The sequence below is a fragment of the Euprymna scolopes genome, chromosome 18 (genome assembly GCF_053919585.1).
Source record: "Euprymna scolopes isolate OS-2025 chromosome 18, ASM5391958v1, whole genome shotgun sequence".
Lineage (NCBI taxonomy): Eukaryota > Metazoa > Mollusca > Cephalopoda > Sepiida > Sepiolidae > Euprymna > Euprymna scolopes.
Window position 1 is genome coordinate 2,905,412 of NC_136499.1, and position 21,990 is coordinate 2,927,401.

At 34.9% G+C, this 21,990-nt stretch overlaps 1 protein-coding gene across 4 annotated transcripts in view; it reads left to right on the forward strand.

Moving 5' to 3' along the window:
• LOC145297482 (calcium-dependent protein kinase C-like) overlaps nt 1–21,990 on the forward strand; it is a 731,210-nt gene that overhangs the window by 422,907 nt on the left and 286,313 nt on the right. For all 4 annotated transcript variants that reach the window (XM_080143353.1, XM_080143354.1, XM_080143356.1 and 1 more), the window contains one exon: nt 3,333–3,461. In XM_080143353.1, coding sequence (XP_079999479.1) covers nt 3,333–3,461 — 129 coding nt within the window. The remainder of the gene's footprint in view (nt 1–3,332; nt 3,462–21,990) is intronic.

Sequence of the window (21,990 nt, forward strand, 5' to 3'; positions counted from 1 at the left end):
TCCGCCTCCAGTTATCCCATCATGCAACAATTGTTAGAAGTTGGTTTAGTCGGTTAGAAGATTATCTCCGGAACGAATCTATCTGAAAATCTCGGCAATAAAAGCATATTCGAGGAATATTATTTAATCGGTTTTGGTTGAAATAAATAATAGAAAATAAATAAATAAATAAAGGAAAAGATTCGCAGAATTAGAGAAAATAAAGACACCGGGGGGGGGGCAGCCGTGGAAAGCATTGGAACGAAGTAAATCTGCAACATGTTTCCTTGCCATAATAATAATAGACATAATATTAAACAATACGATTAGAAAGCTGAATAAAATAAACGCTATTTTAAAAGTAAATATAAGAAATCATTTTTGAAACCAAAAGATTTTTTTTTTTAATAAATAAAATATTTCTTAAATGGAGACAGATAATTATTTGTATTGGAAAAAATTTTTAGCATCAAATTTGGTTTCAAAAATGATTTTTTCCTATTTGACGCCAAGAGAGATCGACTATCACCAGCATCCGTTGTTATAGCGCAACAAAGACGAATAATATTTTTTAAATAACAATGTCTATAACTCACTGAGGAAAGTTGGTGTTGGCCGAACGATTTGATTTATATTTTATTTAAATTGTTAAACATTTTTATCATCGAATTTGCTTTTAAAAATGATTTCTTTTATTTTCAATTCCACTGTGCTTTTCAATATAGAAATATCTAAAGTGTTGCATTTCACAATACGAATATATCCCAACATTGTTTTAGAATCTCATAATGTCGTGCTTATGTTCAAGAAAATGGTTTTACCTATTTGAGAATATACAGAGAAAAGGGAAACCATCTGCCCTTTTTGGACAAAGAATAAATTATAGACAGATAAGGGAGTAAGACGTCTCAAAGAAATTGTATATATGCTAGGCGACAATAACCGCCTACCTAAAACTATATACAACGCAGCAAAACAATAATTGTAAATAAAATAAAGCAAAAAATTATAGACATGATGCAAATAAAGGAAATAATATGCAAACGAGATGGAGAGATGAAAAAGGAACAAATTAAGCTATAAGTTCATCGTTTCGTTCTTATTTCAAGACTTCTTTGGGGGTGATTAAATTAAAGGAACTAAAATACTAGTACAATATTTGAAAATATACTTATGAAAAGGATGTCTTTGTTCTATTTCAGAACAAAAAAATAATCCAAACAGAACAGATATCGTTTTCAAATATTGTACTCATATTTTATTTTCTTCAATTTAATCATCCCGAAGTCTTGAAATAAGGATGAAACGTTTATGTTTCTTTTTCATCTCTCCATATATATGTGTGTGTGTGTGTGTGTGTGTATATATATATATATATTGGACACCCAAGATGGCTGACATGTAGCAACGTGGGGATGGAATTTCTTTCTTCCCAAACACCAGATTTATCATGTACAAAATCAACCTTTTATTGGTAACATAAAATAGAAACAACATCTGACGAGTTGGTGAGGACAGGAAATTTTTATGGACACATAAAATCATAAAATTGCCATCCCATTAACGAAACGGCTGTAATGAAGAAATCCAAGATGAAATAAACAAAAGTTAAAAAAAAAAGAAAAAATGTAAGTCTTTGAATTTACTCAGTTTTTGCACTATATATATATATATATATATATATATATATATATATATATATATATATATATATATATATACACACACACACACACACACACACACACACACACACACGAGGGGCATTCCAAAATAATGACTCCTATTATTCTGCTTGACTGGGTCAGAGGGGATTGCAAATTGCATTGTTATGATGACTGAACTTATGCATTTATAACCTGAAAGTTTCATTTCTCTGTTGTGTATATTGACAGTGTGAGACTATAAGAAAGCAACTCTGTCATGGACGTGTGTCAGAAGCACTGGCGTTTGTTGAACATTTACAAAACCAATGCAGTTGATGTCAGCACAGTTAGGAGATGGGTTCGTCGATTTCAGAGTGGTGACAGGTGTGAGGCACAAAGCACACTTCTGGACTTTCACAACTGTCAAAATCTACACTTTTTTATATTAAAAATGCAGACATGTTTTGTTAGCCTGAAGAAATTTGTACCTACTTGATTACTATAGATATTTTCACTTTTTTCAATTTTCGTAGTTTTTACTGAGTATGGGGCATCCTACTGGATGCCAGATGTTTATCCACTATTGTAGATGCTCTGAGAAATCTTTTTCATGGCTTAACTGTTCCTTTAAGTCTGTATCTCTCTTGCACTTGGTTCACCAGATATATTTGTCAGGTGATTTTTTAAAATACTTTTTCATGAGTCAGGTTGCACCTGTAATTACTGGAATGATGGAGATCTTCCTAAGATTCCAGTTTCTCATATATATATATATATATATATATATATATATATATATATATATATATATAATATAAAGCTGAACGTCTATGTGTGTGTCTGGTCATGAATAGGCTCCTATATGGTTGATTATTATAGAAAACTGATCACATATAATGATAGAAGATGTATTGAGACACAGGAATGGGTATATTTGATCTGGCATAATGATGATTCATTAAAATTGTGGGGTCTGTGTGTGCGCCTGATCCACAAAGTATGAAAATAAAAAATTTTAAAATAAAAAAGTGTTTTTAATATAGATGTACATAATAATAGTTTGATAAGTATGTTTTAACTTAAATAGGGATAGTATAATAAAATTGTGGGGTCTGTGTTCGCGCCTGGCCTCCATAGAATGGAAATAGGCACAAACTTTAATAAAGACTTTTCATATCTATCTGCGTAAGTATACTTTGATAATTATGTTTCAGTTTGAAGAAATATGGTATAATAAAATTATGGGGTGTTCGTTCACACCTAACTTCCATAGAATGGAAATATGTCACAAAGTTTAACAAGGCTTTTTAATATAGATCCACAGAATATTGTGATAAGTGTTTCGGTGTTAACAGGTATGGTATAATAAATTATGGGGTTTATCTATATTATTGTTACTTTCATCTTATTTTGCTTTGGTTTTGATACTCCCAAATTCGAAGATATCTCTTTACAACTCTTCCTTTTCATAACCTATCATACTTTCATAAATCAGAGTCCATTTTCTGTTCGCTGTTTCTGAACCCAGTCAACGACGGGTACTTTTGCTAGTATATATATATATATATATATATATGTGTGTGTGCGTGCATTTATGTGTGTTCATTTTACAATGGACATATTTTTTTTCCATGTATTTATGTTTTATCCAAGTTATTTTCTTATTATTGATTTGCTTTTTAATGACTCGTTTTTATTTTCTTGCAGCATGTGATATGAACATTCACAAAAAATGTGAGAAAAATGTTCCGCAATTGTGTGGCATTGACCACACAGAGAGACGTGGGCGGATCAAGCTTACCGTCACTTCTGAAAGGAATAAACTCATGGTTAAAGGTAAGTAATAACAAAGAAAGTATGCAATGCTTTCGTGCTACTTAATATATATATATACATCATTCGTGAGAACTGCTCCTTTATAAGTAATCAAAGAGCGAGTTGAACTCGCGTGCCAACATTGCATGTATTTTAGTCATTGTTTGGCAATAACTATGGCTATATTTCTTTCAAGTAACCATTACATTCATGACCTTAATTAAGGTGTGTTCAGTTTTGCCTTATTCAAGAAAAGGCTTTGTCGTTACAACTAATGTTTGAGAATTTTAGATGATGATTGATTATTTATATTATTTGGATTCTTCAAACTACTGTTCTCATCTTTATTTTCACAACATTTCTGTCGATATAACCTCTGACCTTCTTCAGGTGTGTCTTGTCGAACCGTTTGATGAAAATATAAGTTTGGCAGAAAGATTCCCGAATTCGACAAGGTACACTTGAAAAAGGTCAGAGGTTACATAAAAAAAAACACTGTGAAAATAATGCTTTTTCGTTTATCAGAAACTCTGTCAAATGATTTGGAGGATACCCATTGATCTTGTTGCGTCGATGACAGCTTCCTCTACTTGCATGACACAGCTTGGTGATATTGAGGAAGTCATCATTAGTCCTATGGTATCTGTAAAAGATGAGTAGAATTCATGTCTGTATTTCTGCTTTGTCACTCAATTGTCATATGAATATGTATCGGTGTGTAATGCACAGTCCTTGATTGTCAGATCGTGCTCGTCCAAATTTGTTGAGTTTCGACACTGGCCGCAATGTCAGTTTAATCTCTATCTGTTCTGCAACAGAAGAATTCTTCTTTTAAATAAGATTAACAAATGTTTATTTTCTGTGGAGCTACTAATTTTCTTCTATTGAACATAACTTACAAGTGCTAATTTTTAGCCAAAGCTTAACTGAAACATAAAAAGGTGATCTGCTTCCGAGGACCAACGATAATCAACTGTCAGAGCCCAGAAAGCCAAAGTGACTGAGGTTATACCTTGGTATTTCAAAGCCTAATGCTTCTCATCAGAAAAGAAGGAAACTAGGTTACAGTTATAGAGAAATGTGATATCTAGCTTAGGATATAGAAGACTAGAAATGGGGGAAATATAAGGTGAGTAAAACAAAATATGGAGAGATGGTATGGGAGGTTGTTGAGGCTAGAGGGTAGCAATGGGGGTGATTAAAATGGGATGAAATTCTAATAGAATGTATGGGGGGGTGTATTGAGGCAAAGAATTGTAGAAAATGAAGAAAAGTGTTAACAAATATATTGCATTGTGGATAACAGAATAAAAATGAAACCAAATATTGGCAAAAAAATATAAAAACACAAGGTGGTTATATAGGATTTCAAAAAGGTTAACTTACCTCCACCTGCCCATCGGCTGGAATAATATATATATATAATGTGTATTTATGCCCAAATGCATTTTATTTTCTTTTGGTGGATCGATAGTTGCTATTTCTTCTGACAAGTTAAGGGCAAAATAGATTGATTGATTGATTGATATAATAATTACATGAATGATTTTCTGCTATAAAACAGTTACTGTCAAAAATTGTAAGTATCAACGGAATTAAAGGAATAAATTGTAAGATAGTCAACATCACGAAATTTGGAATATAGACTTTTGTTATATATTTAATATATATATATATATATATATATATATATATATATGCGTTTTATTTTTATTACCATTTTTTTCTGTTTAGTTACATTATTGTTTCTGCTATGCAACCGTTTTTTGGCCGTCATGTAGCCTCCTCAGACTTTTACAGAAATGTTCGTTCATGGTGGAATGAAAGAATGAATGATGTCAGGCGAGGGGTGTGAGAAAAGCGGGAAAAGAAAAAACATTAGGTGGTTGGGGGGGTCTTGAAAGTTCATCTCTGGTGTGGCTAAGGACATAGGAATACATGGAGGGGGGAGGGAGATATGTAGGGGTAAGAAGAGGGGGTTACTTTAAACTTTGAGTTCCAAGGTTTAGGTTGTTGACGTCTCGTTAGTGAGATGATTTCTTGATAAGTATGTCTTGACCTGTTGCATGTTTGCTTAGGTTGGAGGGGCGGGGGGGTGCTACGATTCGGTTTATCTATTTTATTTTTATTTGTTGTTAAGTGCTTTGAGAAGGTTAGCATGTGTGTGTTAGTGTGTACATGAGGTATATGTGTACGTACCTGTGCATGTGAGAGTATATGTGCCCGCTACCTGCTGTCCACATGTATGTATGAGCGTGCAGCTGTGTGTAGGTCAATGTATGCGTTCACAAATATAAGTATCTGTATGTGCGCATATGCTTGCATGTATGCGTGGGGATGCACGTATGTCTGAATCAATATATGCATGTAGGCTCATGTATACGCTTGCATGGATGTAGTGGTATCGGGGGGGGGGTGTATATATGTGCGCATCCATGCTTACGCACACGTACTCAATACTTTAAAGTCAATTGAGGTCAACGGGAGCAATGTGGGTGTATATGGATGCATATATGCATATGCACATGTGTTTACATGTCGAGGTGGAGATGTATGTATACATGTGCGTGTTTCTTTATGTGTATGTGTGCTCGCGCGTACAGCCCCAGGCTAACCTTCTCAACTCACTTAGCAACAAATAAATAGATAAACCGAATCGTAGCCCCCCCACCTCCCAACCTAAGCGAACACCCAACAGGTCAAGACATACTTATCAAGAAATCATCTCACTAATGAGACGCCAACAACCTAAACCTTAGAACTCGAAATTAAAGTAGCCTCCCTCTTCTTACCCTTACATATTTCCCTCCCTCCTCCATGTATCCCTATGTCCTTAGCCACACCAGAGATGAACTTCCCAGACCCCCCACAACCACCTAATGTTTTTTCTTTTTCCGCTTTTCTCGCACCCCTCCCCTGACATCATTCATTCTTTCATTCCACCATAAACGAACATTTCTGTAAAAGTCTGAGGAGGCTACATGACGGTCAAAAAACAGTCGCGTAGCTGAAACAATAATGTAACTAAACAGAAAAAAACGGTAATAAAAAATAAAACGCATATTTGCTCTACAACAGTATTGAGCACTTTCTTCAGGTTTTTATTAATTACCATTTCTACTTATATATTAAGTAGAGACACCAACAATTGTTCTTTCTTATATACTTAGTTTATTATTTGATATTTTTATTTTCAATTTTTGTATTATTGATATCAGTTTGAATGTTCCCAATGCATTTCGGATGTTTTTTTATGTCCTCATCAGATATTTTGTGGAAAAAGCTAGGTTTCAGAAAACCAATTTTTTTTTTTTACATGGAGTTCACCACTTATCAAGGCCCAATGGCCACTCAGGGATAAGGGTTATTGTGTGTACAGTAATCAAAGGAATAGTGTAGCAATAGTATTGGAGAATTGGTAAGGTGTCATTACTTAGGGGGGGGAGCGGTTCATCAGGAATTTGTTTGTGTTGGACTTGAAGACATCCAGGTTGAAGTCGGGAGGGAAACAGGCAAGCGGAACAGAGTTCCACAGGCATGCAGTTCTAAGAAAGAAGTTTTGTTCACGGTATCTACGTTTTGATTTAGGCACAGATAGTGGGGAAAATTATTGACGGTGGTTTCAGCTAGTCGGGTGTTTTTTGAGAATGGAGCTCAGACGAGCACCTGTCATGGAAGTAACAGTAGAACAATGACAGGCTCACTACGTCTCTTCTGTGGGAAAGAGGTTGCAGGGTAGAGAAAAGGGCATCCCCCACCAAGCCACGGAGTCTATTTTGTACTCTGTCAAGGCAGGATAGGCTGTTTTTTGCAGCCCCCGCCCAGATGTGGCAGCAGTACTCCATCTTTGGACGTACTTGGCTCTTATATAGATAGAGAATTGCATCATTAGTGAGATATCTTCTGGAGCGGTAGAAGGATCCCACCATTTTCCCAGCAACCTTGGCCACAGACTTGATGTATGTGTTCCATTTAAGATCAGGTGGAAAGGTCAAACGCAGGAGCTTATCAAATCCTGGGGCCTCCCTTAGACGAGAGCCATCCATCCCAATTGATGCCAGATGGGGATCAGAGCGTTTATGGTGTAGAGATAGGAGTTTGGTCTTAGATGCATTAAAGGTTACCAGCCACCTCTTTCCCCACTGTACCACGCACTCAAGATCAGAGGAGAGAGAATCAGAGAACATCATCATTTACGACCTTTGATGTGTTGCCATAGATGGTCGTGTCATCAGCATAGATGTCAACGAAAGATTTTAGTATGTGTTTTGGGAGATCATTGATGTAGATCAGGAAGAGAGTTGGGCCCAGTATGGACCCCTGAGGGAGTCCAGCATTAATACTGTGGGCCTCTGATTTCTGCCCATCAACCACTACTCTTATGAGTCTATCAGATAGAAATGATTTAATGATAGTGAGAACATTTCCAGTTATACCGTAGCTGGAAATCTTGTGTAGTAGGCCTTTATGCCATACCTTGTCAAAGGCCTTTGATATGTCAAGAGCAATTGCCCTAGAAATGAAGCCTTTGTCGGGAGACTCGCTAATCCTATGAGATATAACCGTTAGCACATCTGCTGTAGATCTAGCAGAGCGGAAACCATATTGCGTGTCGCTAAGGTTATTTCTGCTGAGGTGGTTGACTACTTCTCTATTTATTGTGGATTCCAGCAACTTACTCATGACACACAGGAGACTTATTGGTCTGTATTGAGAGGGGGATGACTTATCACCTGAGTTCTTAAATACAGGGCATACTGATGAGGTTTTCCAGGGTGTTGGAAAGCACTTCTCCTTAAGGCAATGCTTAAACAGTTTGGAAAGTATGGGGGCAAGTTCTGGTTGTAATTTTTTTAACACTATAATTGGAATACCGTCAGGACCAGTTGCTGTACTGGAGTCAAGGTTCTTGATTAGTTAGGTGACCTCACGCACAGATATTTGTATGTTGCATAGCATGTTGTCTGTTATAGGAGGGAATATGGGGAGTTGATGGCCTTCGTCACACAGGGTAGAATTTGCCGCAAAGTTTTTGGCAAATAGTTTGGCCTTGTCGGATGCTGTCGAGATGACCTCTGGTCCATTGATAATGGTTGGGATAGAGCGCACGTTTCTGTTTAAGATCATATTTGCTATTTGCCAGAACTGGTGGGAACCAAGCCACAGCTCAGCTACTTTGGACTTAACGGATTGCGCATATAGTTCCCTTGCATTTTTTATTACTCTTTTACAATGGTTGCTGGCGGTTCTGAAAGCAGCTTTAGTTTCAGTGCATGTATTACGTTGGTAGCTATGGAAAAAGTGATTTCTGTGTGCGATGGCAGCAGCACATTCGGGGGAGAACCATGGCTGGCTGTTAGGTTTTTGTTTGAATTTTTTGGATGGTATGAATTGGCCTATGCCTACAAGTAACCATTTGGTCAGATCTGATACTATAGAGGACACATCCTTTTTAAACATGGAATGGAGAGGGAGATCAGATATGAATGTACGGAAGCTATCCCAGTCCGCCATAGAGTATCGGTATACAGTACGGTGGAAAGGTACGTCTGTAGATTTATTATATTTCATTTTTATCTTAACTGATACGACGCAGTGGTCAGAGGATCCCAGAGGAGATAGAACGGAACATGAGCATAGCTCAGGAGAAGTGGATAGAAAAAGGTCTAGGAGGCTTGCGAACTGACCAGTACTATTGGGCACACGGGTGGGCTCGCGGACAATCTGAGTGAGGTCATAGGCAATGGCAAAATCATGACAGAACCTCCCCTCCTCATCAGTCTTATTTGAGTCGATCAGCCATTCCACATTATGGACATTGAAGTCACCGCAAATGTGAATGTTAGCCGAGGGATGAGCAGACAGGATGTGGTCAATTTTTTCTGATATACTCTTAAAGACAGTAACTCTTTGAAAATTAATGATGTTCTCACAAAGTGGAATGTGATTTTATGTGATTACTTTGTTTCATAAATGTGCGTGTTTACCTTCGAAGAGCGTGTGAGTGTATATGTCTCTGAGTGATTTTAATGTGCTTGTTTCGATCTGTGTGTACACAGATCAACGCTGTGTTTCAGCATTACATTAAAAATGTTTGATATTAAAATAAATGGATAATAATCAACGGCATCCCAAAAACTGCCTTTTTGTTGGCTACTATGCAGATGTATGAGAGAACGTCACTCCCTTCCCTGTATTGCTCCACTTACTCTTGATCTTAATCTTATAATGTTGAGTTTTAAGCATGGAAACATAAAGTATTTGGAGAGGGGTCTGAAATAACTTGACGAAGATTGAATCATGGTTTCCCAGATCATTAGCAAATACTAAAACCATTATTCCAAGTGGGCCAGTACAAAAACAAACCAAACGAAGTCACTTGATAGTGACCTTTCTTCTGAGATCTAATCTATCTTGTGTGAGGATGTGGGGTATTAACATTGATGTAATTCTCGGTTTTTGTAAGGGTGAATGACCATGATTAAAGCTTTGGATTATGTTATTTCTAAGATTGGACATAATCTCATTTTGGTTCGTCAGAATAATCTTGCGTTCGTTGTTTATGTTGGCAATTTGACAGTTACGTCTTTCGCACAATCTCATAAAAAGCAATGAAAGTAGATATACTATTTTTTCAGTTGTGTGTGTGCATGCACAATCTTTGCACCTATCATTAATTGAGAGATGGGTCGGCTGGCTACCAGCTTAGACAAAAGTATCTCTCCCCATATTTGGTCTTTTCTCTTCTGGAAACCCTCAAAACGGAAGGAATTTAAAGAATATTACTTTGCATGTCACGTTCAGCTGCAAAAATACAGACAAACCAACACCAAAATCCTGGGTTGTATACAAGCGACGTTCCAAAAGTAATGTCTCCTATTTTTTTATTCTGCCCGTTTGAAAATTGCATTATGATGATTGAACTCCTACATTCAGGACCTGAAAGTTTCGTCTCTCTGTTGCATATATTGACAGTGTGAGAAAAGCAAACTCTGTCATGGACGTGTGTCAGAAGCAGAGATGTCATTGGATTCTTGACAAAAGTGCATTGAGAATGGTGATTATGTAGTGGGAAACGGAAACGTAACTAAGTTATAAAGCAGGAGGCATTCCTCCCATTTTTTTTTTTTTTTTATTTCGATCACTGAACAGGCCCTTTCTTCAGAATGTTCACGGTTTTAAAAACCCACACCGGAAACAGTCCAGACAGGATCAACCCCAAAACTCCTCCTGATCCAATATGAATTCATTTCATTTCCTCTCTCTTTTTACACCCCCTTTCTTCCCAAAGGTAATGAAGAGAAAGAAACGAATTCAAGAAATGTTTTGGCATGTGGTAAAAAGAATATAAGAAAAATCCATTTAATTTGCAGATGGATTACAGTGAAGACGTAGAGAGACTAGCTTCCCCCTCCCCGTCTCCTCTCACCCGATCCTCATGCTCTGATTGAATCCATGGTATAAACTGCTCATGTACCATGTGCCGAAACCAATCCATAGGACTGGAATGGACAGAAAGGGGCAAATTGAATGCAGACTGGACCACCTTGCACAGTGGTGTAAAGAACTGATTGTCTGGCACAAGGATATCAAACGAGGAGTTACCATGAGTTACCAAGAGATCTTGCATAAAAGAACTGATCTTTTGATATGTCATGGAGAACTATTCATTGAAGAAAAGCAGAAATATTTACTCGAAAAGTAAACAAGGTTAATCTCGTTTAAGGATACACCAAGTGGAAGAACTGATTTCCTGGTCTGCCATGGAATTATTTTTCAACAAAAGAAATAGACAATGCTGATAACACTAAAGCGGCCACAGCAAGATATGCAAATTTATATCCGGGATACATTATCACCTACTGATTTTTCAAAACCCTTTGAGATTGGATTATTATTCTCTGTGGATATCACACATATTATCCAGCTATTTTGCCCCCTCCCCCGCCTTCTCCAATGTTGGACAGTTCAGTTGATTCATATGACCTTTGTTATTCTTATTTGCTTTTTAACTGAATAATCCTTTTTTATAGACAAAAACAAAAAGTAAGATGTCTCTTTTATTTTATTTACAAATTCTTTTCTGGTCACCCCACTCTTGGCCCATTCAGGATTGTGTGATGATTTTCTCAGGGAGATTAAACAGTCTGAGGAAAAGGAGTTATTATATTAGAATTTTTTCTGGTATCTGAGCACTTCTACAGAGGAAGGATGACAATAAGTTTGTTGGAGCATATTTCATTGAAGTACTTGTAAAACAAGCACAGGTATGCAACATTATGGCGATGAGACAGAGGTTGGAGATTGATAGACAGTGTGGGACCTATTAGGGTAGAGACTTTTTTTTTCTTTACCCGCCGTCCAAAAGAAGGAGGCAAGTGATCGGTGCACCAGTCTGGATTTGGCAACAATACTCTATCAGTCGAACGATGACTATATATAGAATACTGGCAGCTGTAAGAAGTTTACTAATCCAGTAGAAGCCCACCTTCTTTGCAGCAAATCTGTCAGTATCTACGTTATTTATTTCAAATGATGTGCATGACTAAATGATAGATTTGAAGGTAATTTGGACAGATACTCTTTATTTTATTGTTTTTTTGATAGTTCTTACAAATTTTTGATACTTCTTACACATTTTCCTCTAGACACCATATTGCTATATGATCTCCTGACGTATAGATTTTGTTCACCTCTCACGGCAAGATTAACAATGTGTTCTGGATACTTGATTTATATCTAGCACTAGTGGAGCAATTCCTCAACCTACAGCAAGTTATACAGGCAGTAGTTAATCACATAATCATTTTGGAATTTTGTTTTGTAGTTTGTTCTATCTCCCTCCTTATTCATTGTGGGACATATTCGTTAATATCAATGAGATGCGCTTTTTTTGTGCAGTCTTGAACCAAACTTGAAGCTGATAAATATAACGCGATTTTCTCAAACAAAAAATTGTCATACCCAACCCTAACCCTAACCCAATTTTCTGTTGTGGTATGTTCATCAGAATGTCTCTGCTCTCTGCTTGTGGAGAAGAGTCAGTCTTGTCAAAATAACCCAGGCATTGAACCGGAAAGTTAAAGATCAAATCACCTGCAGATTGACAGCTCAGTGTCGACAGCTGGCTCAGTGGGGTGGGGTGTGTAAGTGAACTACGATCGCGATTCCATTTTTTTCTCTCTTTTTGGTCATCACCAGAAAGTTTTAAAAATTTATGTAAAAGTCTATAAAAGTAAGTATTACCAATAATTATGCTAATATGGAACAATTGTAATCAACAATGCGATTGTTATCTGATGGCAAACTAATTCACATAAATTCTACTCATACCAAAATTTATAATGATCGGTTAATTAGTTTAGGAGTGAACCCTGTGCATAGAAATATATAAACCTTAGCAGCAAGACCTGACATTGTCTGGGATTGAATGAGGATGAACAAATGTCCCACCCTTCCATATATTTGTCATCGAAATTGGTGAAATCGACCATTTTTTTTAAAATCAAATCGATTGATTGCCTGCTCTAGTTAAGGACCTCATCCCCACAGTGTACCAAAAGGAAGATTCACATGCCTCTCATAGTGACTTAGTTCACAATAGTTGACATTGCACTGTAGAGAATCTGCTGTTTTACAAAATTATCTGTAAATAATGGCTTCACTTAATGTTTAAAATGCAAAAGTAAATTATAATGGTTCAGTTGTGCTCTAAACAGAAACATTCATTTTGAATAAACCCTTAGCTTATAAAAGAACCTACTGTTGATTTTATATGCCGGATTTTTCTGCTTGTGCTGTGATAAAACTTCTCAAATGCACTTGTGGTGTTAGGTTGTATGAAAGTGTTAACTTTGGTCAAAATTGGACTTCCTTCTTGAATCACATTTTTTCAACATTTATGAGATTCATTCCAAAAACCTATGTAAGAACACTTCCAGAGACATCAAGTACCTCCGTGTTAAATGTTTTAAAATTCAGCCCAACTGTTTCAGAGTCCATAGGGAACGAACTCTCACAAGTACAGTTTCGTTTATTTAATAGTAGAGATAGGATTAGAAATAAACCTAGAGAAAACTGAATGTATGTCCACAGCTAAATCAGTTTAACCTAAACATGACTATTCACAGTAAACTTGTCAAACAGGTCACCCAATTCATTTATTTAGGACATAAACTGACTTTCTCCAGTGATAACGAGACGACATTGAAACACAAAATCGGACTTGTTTTGGCGACTTTCTAAGAACAGCATCATTCTAAAATCAAAAAAGAGTACCAATAAATATAAATGTTAAAGTAAAAGTTTATTTATGTCCTACCAGTAGTTTTATATGGCCTTGATTGTATCACATGGACTAAACAACTAGCCAATTGCATTGAGGGGTTTCAAAATCACATAATGCGTTTCGTCATGGGACATCGCCTGATCGAAAAAGAACAAAATATCCATTTTCTGTCAAACTACTTATCCCCTCTACTTGATAAATCAACAGTAAAACCCTTAAACTTTTTAGCCATGTCAAACGATCAACCACTGACCTGTCAAAGTTATGTTTTGAGGATATATTAAAAAGCAAAAGAGACAGAGGAAAGCCAAGGAGAAGGTGAAAAGACGGTGCTTTTGATTGGACATCTTAACAGCTGAATGTCGGTCAACTAACTTGCCCTGGATTGGAAGGAATGGTGAAAAATAATTCATGTGGGTTCGCAATCTGTACCAACTCATGATGAGAGATATACTCGTGCCTAATTTTATTTAGGTAGTTATTTTAATTAACACAACCTTTCATTCATTTATACAATAACAAAATGCTTACAAAGTTGTTAAAAAACATAGGCCTGGGTGATAAAGTTTTATTGAAGACAAGTTAACATGATAAAAACACAAAATAAAAACATTTAGTTGGACGAAGTGTTTTTACGAGACCATTTCATAATCGAACAAGTGTTATCTGTCAGTTTTTTACATTGTCCAATGGAAATGTTTTTCCCACTCATTGTTAATTGGTTCCCACAATTTGCAACTTATCATTAAAAAGCTCATCTTACCAGACAGCTTTCGTTGGATTTAAATCTGTTTTGTTTTTTGTTTGTTTTTTTTTCACACTTGAAAATCACTTTGTATTATTTGGATTTTTCACTGTTCTTTAATGTTATTTTTCCCAACGTTTCAGTCAACATAAGGTGAATTTTGTTGAATTTGGAGGTTCTTTCTGAGGATGGAGTGTAACCATTTATTTAATCCACATAAAGTGGTAATATGCTCTTATTTCATCATTATTATGAATTTATTAGAAGTTTTTAGAAATTCACAATTGTATTAGTACTAAGGATTTAACCTTCAACCTCAGGAATAGCATTAGGTGTTCGACGACTTAAATGGAATAAGAAAGAAACTTAAAAAAATGAGATTCGTATTTAAAACTGTAAGTTATTTAAACACAAAGAAACATACATTTTTATACACGAATACTTAGTTGGACCATAAAGGAAGTATCCAATGTTTATATGGGCACGTGCGTTTATGTGATCGAAATCAAATGTTTTGTGTGTACCAAGGTAATTCTTGTTTACAATTCGTTGATCAATGTTCGTGTTTATGATTAGACAAATGTTAGCTTACCTCCATAAGATTTGGAGTTCACTTATAAGAAGGATAATTTAGGTAGTCATGGCGTGCATATTTTTTGGGGAATCAATGCATCTCGTCTGTTGTCGTGTCGAGGGAAAAAGAAAGAAAAAGAGACTGGAGAGAAAGGTCAAAAGGAAGTGCCCTCGATATCTGCTATGTCAGATGTCAGGCCACAGGTCAAGATTGTTTTGTGTGCAGCACGCACATTGCTTAATTTTTGTCTGTGTGTTTGGTGTGCACAAACTATTCATACTGCCATTTTAAACCGAAAGCATTTCTAAAAGAGTGTCATTTACCTAGTACTTTATCCGTTATGTTATGGGCTGTTGCAAACAATTCTAACATGATTTTTAGGAGCCTTAATCTTATTCTTGGTTTTAAAAATCTTGTCCAAATTCTAGAGTTCGACAAGATGCACATAAAGAAGGTCAGAAGTTGCATCATTTGAAATGTTGTGAAAATAACAACCAAGATGAGAACAGTAGTCCGAAGAATTAAAATAATATGAATAAGTCCACATCTCAAAAATTCAGAAACAAAACTCTCCCTTCTTTCTCAGTGGATCTAGTGTTCAATGGAATTTCGCAGTTTATTTTGCAACAACTTCTTATCTGTGAAACACATTATCATGGGACTGCTTTCCTGCAGACAACATATAAAACTTCTAACTTTTTTATAAAGTCGTTGATTTTATTTATTTATTAGCAGGACCCATGTTGCAGTATTGTCCTGTAAAGTAAATTTAATCAAGAAATTCCGGGTGCCAATATTGAACTACAAAAATGATTCTATGTATTTATGGCTCATGTTCCCACATGTTAAAGGAAGAAAAAAAACGCAGTATTTATGATGAATATTTTTTGGATAGGATTTTAAAGTCGAATTTATTTTTTATGGTATCTTTTGTTTATTAAATTGTTAGGTTAAAGTACAGAATAGTTAAAACACCCTCCCCAGAAAAAGAATGGATTTCCAAATAATGTTATTTAGCACGGTTCATATTCTGCATAAATACCGAAAACACAAAAAAAAAACAAATGTATTGGGTAACTTTAAAAATAAAACTGAAAATCTGGCTGGAACAGACAACTAGTTAATAATATATCTAATCTATTTTCGATATAATATGGAGAAAAGAAAACTAAAATGAAATAGAATAAGAAATGTGGTTAGAAACAGCCTTAGCAGACATTTTTATTTATTTACTTATAAGAATTTTAAATGTCTGGAAATAGAATCTGAAGCAGAATCTTATAAAATTAGATAATTGTAAAGAAGTTATCTGAATTAGCTTAATATAATGATAATTTCTTCAGAGCAACTGAACTGTAATGATATTTTGTTCTTACATAAACTGTATAACAAAAATGGATGCACATAAAAAGAAGTTAAATATGAGGATCGATAATGAAGCATGTCAGTAGTAAAAATGTACAAAAGTTGTGCGATGCAAGAGCTGCTAGAAATGTTAGCGTCCTCCTACATACAGCGCCTGGCATTCCCAAATGATCACTCATCTAGTACTGGGCAGACTCAGCATTGCTTAACTTAGGCGATCCAACAAAAACTGGTGTGTCAACGTGATTATGCCGTATTCCATTGCAATGTTAAATGCATGGATTGAATTGACTCGTCTCATTTACTTTCGAGTCCATCAAACGTAGTCTGTTCTAAATTGCAAAATCATCAACCTGACTGACGATCCCAAGTACGACAATACCTCAACTTAATTATTTCCACAGATCAGACCGCATTATTTACGGTTTCTGCCAACATTTCTCTGCCTTATACATCACAACATCAGCTAATTGTCAAATATCTATCATACGATGCCAAAAATAACCATCAAAGCTAAAAGTACGTTTTTAGATGAAAGAATTTGTGTTCCTTGCAACCAAACATCTGAAAGCAATTTTGTCAAGCATTTTATGGGACAAGTGCAATGTTGCATTTTTATTTTTTTTAATTTTCTTATTATTTAGTTAGCCGGGAATGGGACGTCCCATTGGATTTTGTACATTTATCCATTGTCTCATACATTCCAACCAAGAGATCTTTATAAGATTCTAACCGTCCCTTTAAGTGCAATTGTTTGTATCTTTCTTGCACTTGGTTCACTAGGTATATTTACCAGGTAGTTTTTGAAATTCTTTTTCGTGAGTTTGGTTACTTCTATAATTGCTGGAATTATGGTGATCTCCTTTAATGTCGGTTTGTCTGTCCATGTGTGTGTTTATATATAAACTAGCACGTTGCCCGGCATTTCCTGGTTGTAAGATATGCTTAAGTGATATTTTAATTCATGCAAATTATTTATTTATTTATTATTATAGAAACAATTCTCTGTTGATTATTATATTGAACATTATATATAGTAGTCAGATCAAAACTAAAAAGATATGTCTATGACTTGGGTGCCATCAGCTAGAATGGAAAGCAAAACATAACTCTCCACCCTCATTCCTTAGTCTCTGAACCATACATACATACATACATATACATACATATACATACATACATATACATACATACATACATACAGATATATATATATATATATATATATATATATATATATATATAGTGACCGTCAAATTTATGGAGAGTTTTGGATTTTCGTAACAGCCTGTCTTTAAAAATCTACCAAAAATCAGGTAATTATCAAATCAATATAAAATTTTCACCGATTAATAAGTAAAGAATGCACTTTATATGAGTGTAACTTTTTTTTTTCCATATTCGTTGTATAAATATATTTTTGGAGACTTCATACCCTCCCCTTTCTTGTTTGTCCCTTGTTCGACCTCTTAAACTCCAAGCGATCCATCAAGCATGCACTTATTTTGTGGTAGGAGGGTGAATGAGTGTAGAAAAACAAAAACAAAAAAATTTCACAGGGTGTCTTCAATATCGAAGATTGAAGTCCGAAATTTGAATTCTAATGAAAGTATTTGTATACTTTTTTTTTTTTTTTTTGGAGGTCACCACTTATCAAGGCTCGGAAGCCACTTGGGGATAAGGGTTATTGCGTGTACAGTAATCAATGACATATTGTAGTAATCATTAGTATTGGATATTTAATAGGGGTACTTACTTCAAAGAGCAGTTTGTTAGGAATTTGTTTTTGTTGGACTTAAAGACATCCAAGTTGTAGTCAGGTGGGAAACAGGCAAACAGAAGAGAGTTCGACAATCGTGCACTTCTAAGAAAGAAGCTCTGCTCATGGAATCTACATTTGGATTTAGGTACAGATAAAGAGTGGGGAATATTAATGACAATAGTTTCAGCTAGACGGGTGTTTTTCGTGAAAGATTGGCAAGGGAGGACCAGAAATTGGAGCTCAGACGAGCACTTGCCATGAAAATAATGATAAAACAAAGACAGGCTCGCAACGTCTCTTCTGTGGGAGAGAGGTTGCAAGGAAGAGAAAAGTTCATCCTCCACTAAGCCACAAAGTCTATTTTTTACTCTGTCAAGGCAGGATAGGCTGTTTTTAGCAGCTCCTGCCCAGATATGGCAACAGTATTCCATCCTTGGACGTACTTGGCTTTTATATAGATAGAGAATTGCATCAGCAGTGAGATATCTTCTGGAGCGGTAAAAGGATCCTACCATTTTCCCAGCATCCTTGGCAACAGACCTGACGTACTTGCTTTATGCAATAAAGAATTGGGGAAAATACAGTATGATCTAGTTTCTGGAGTGTGGCTCATTGGTTATTATTAATTAGAAAATAAGAAAGGAAAAATGATTTTAATCATGAAATTAAAAACTGACTAAAAGTGATATTAAAACTGAGAAATAGAATGCCAAAAATTTATGTTTGATGTAAAAACAGAAAAAAAAACAAGTTTTCTTTACTTTTAACAAGTATTAGGAAATGTTTAAAGCTTGATTGATCAATTATTATGAAGGAAAACATTATAAAGCTAAAAATTTTACCATAAATGGCGTTTGTAATTATAATTTAATTTAATTATTTAAAACAATGTATTTGCTGTCTAGTTACATTAAAAGTCATGAAAATGCTTAGATATTTAGATGCTACTGGGTTCCTATACAGAAAATTCAAGATGGCGGCGATAGGTAAAATGCATGAGTTCATGATAAAAAATTGAATTATTTGAATTTATTAAAATACAAGGTAATTATATTCTAATATTTTTGCATATTCTTAGAAAATTTTATTTGGACATAAAAAATAATTGATTTGAAAACTATTTAAAAAATATTTGTTTTATTTACATTCTGTGAAGAATGAGTTAAATGCGATTAAAAAAAAAATTAAAAACTTAAAATTCTATTAAAAATTATAGAAAAGTATTATATTATTCTGCTTTTAATATAATAAACTTCATGGTTTTATCTTTCTGATAAAACCAAAAGTTGTTCAGAAATAACGGATTTTCATAGATTTTAATAAACTTTAGAAAAAGCAGTTTTCGGTCGATTAATGGTCACTATATATATATATATATATATATATATATATATATATATATATATATATATAATTCAACTGACATCCCTTTTTTAAAAGATAGAATCACCCCATCATTGAAGACAAGATTCAAGCAAGCATGCCCGGACGGTCCACTAAGTTTTCTAATTATATAAATGTCACAAATGTTTACCAATTGAGACAGGAAATGTATTTTTCTGAATGTTTATTGCTGTAGTAGATTGAACTCGATTAGAGTTTATGTTTGGTAAAGATTCTCAATTTAAAATTGGCTTTACGATCTAGTGGGCAATGTCCTTTTCTCTTCCTAACTACTACCTTCTCACAGAAGAGACATAGCAAGTCTGCCTCCACTCTATTGTTAATTTCATGGCAAGTGCTCAACTGAGCTTCAATCTATGGCCCCTGTAAAACATTCATGGCAAAAACACTCGCCCACAATTTCCCTTACACTCTATCTGTGCCTAAAATTAAACAAAAATTCCGTGAGCAAAGCTTATTTCCTAGAATTTCACATGTGGAACACAATACCACAGGGCTGCTTCCCAGCTGACTATAACATAATTTTCAAATCCAATGTAAACAAGTTCTTGTTGAGCTATCCTCTTAATAATTTCTACTCAACTTCCACCATTACCAATGATTAGTGTTGTCTTCTCTGACACTCTTTAATCCTTATTCTCAAGTGGCCTTTGGGCCTTGATAGATGGTGACTCCCTAGTAAAAACCATATGTATATATATATATAACTTAAAATAGGAGAGGATTTGGAAACAAATGTTCTTTTAATGTATCTAGTTTGGCAGATTATCTCTTTCTTTCACTTTTAGCCTGACAACTTAAGCTTCACTTTGCTAATCCACAAACTTTGCTTACCCCATTAGCTCTGCCTGTGCTCATCCTTGCTCATCTGACTCTTCGTTCATATCCCACTCGCATGACTACCTCTATCTTTGCTTTTGCTCTTTCTCACCCAATCAGCTCTATCTCTCTGTGCAAATTTTTGCTCTCTCTCCTCCCTCGGAATCTCCTCTTGGCCTGACTTCTCTTTCCCCTATGCCGGATTTACTATTGCTCTGGCCTATCCAACATTTTGCTTCTTTTTTTTTTACATTCTCTCTTGAAAAAAAAAAACCCTCAATTCTTTAAAATAACTATCCTATAAATAAAATATAATATATATTTTATAATTCAAGATTGTTTCAAATCTCTCTGGATTTCAAGCAAATCCGGATATGACGTGCAAAAATGTCAATAATTACTCTCTTGTACTGAATGAGTGACTTTGTTGCTTTTTAATATTCAAGTTTAAAATTGTTTCATAAGTCTTGAATTTATTGATCTGCAGGAATTTTTGTTAGGATATTGATAACGTTGGAATTTTCTATTGATGTAGGCAAAATCACCATTTTGTCATTTCTTGAATGTTGTATTTTGGAAACGATTCTACCTTCATCTTCCTTTCATTGACCCTCAGTAAACCTGAAATATTAAAGCAATCATTCAATTATTAACGATTTTATGTTTTCATGGGTGACATTTTTTTGTGACGGGCAGCCTGTAAGATAAACTAGACTCTTAAGCAAGGAAAGAAAGGCAATTCATTCAAGAGAAGAAAATTTCAACATATATAAACGCATATGAATTGAAGTTTTTGTGAGAATATTGACATTTGAAAGGTTTTCAGTCATTTTTGCGTTTTATTGAGCATTTATGTTTTGGAGAAAGTCTACGACGCCACATCCCAATAACCTAAGAGTAAAAGTAATTAATATCAAATACATTGACCATAATCTGACCGAGGTTTAACCATTTTTACCATGCTATTAACCATTGATCTCTAGCCGTTCGCTTCATCCACATTTGAGACCTGCTTACAACAACAACATCTCCAGTATAACATTTGGTGATTTATTAGCCACACGATAAGAGTAATGATGACTTCAATTTGTGCCAAACATAATTATACTTCTTGAATTTGCCGTTTCCTTTTCTCAAATGTTAATTTAATTTCATATTGTCACTGTCAATATTTTCGCAAATTTCTATTGATCTGGACTATCAAATTGTAAAATCAAAAAGTAGAACTTTCTCTTGTCTCTTTTTTTTTTTCATTTTAGTCGAATGTGTTCAGCATCTCTTAGAGGTTCTGCCTGTTAGATTGAATGAGTGCATCTTAAAAATGAATGCCTTCTTGTTTTAAGAAATTTATTAAAATTATTTTGAATTATTGCTGAGTTGCATCGAAGAGAATAATGCATCAGTGATTATTGAAGACTGCTTTTAGAAAACACATATTTAATCATTTTATATCATAATCACTATACTATAATCATTAACTACACAACTTAATGATGCATTTTAAATCTGGCTTATAATTATAAAAAAATGGTTACTCTCATTCATACATATATGGAAAGAGAGAGAAAGAGAAAAGGTACACTTAGAATAGCG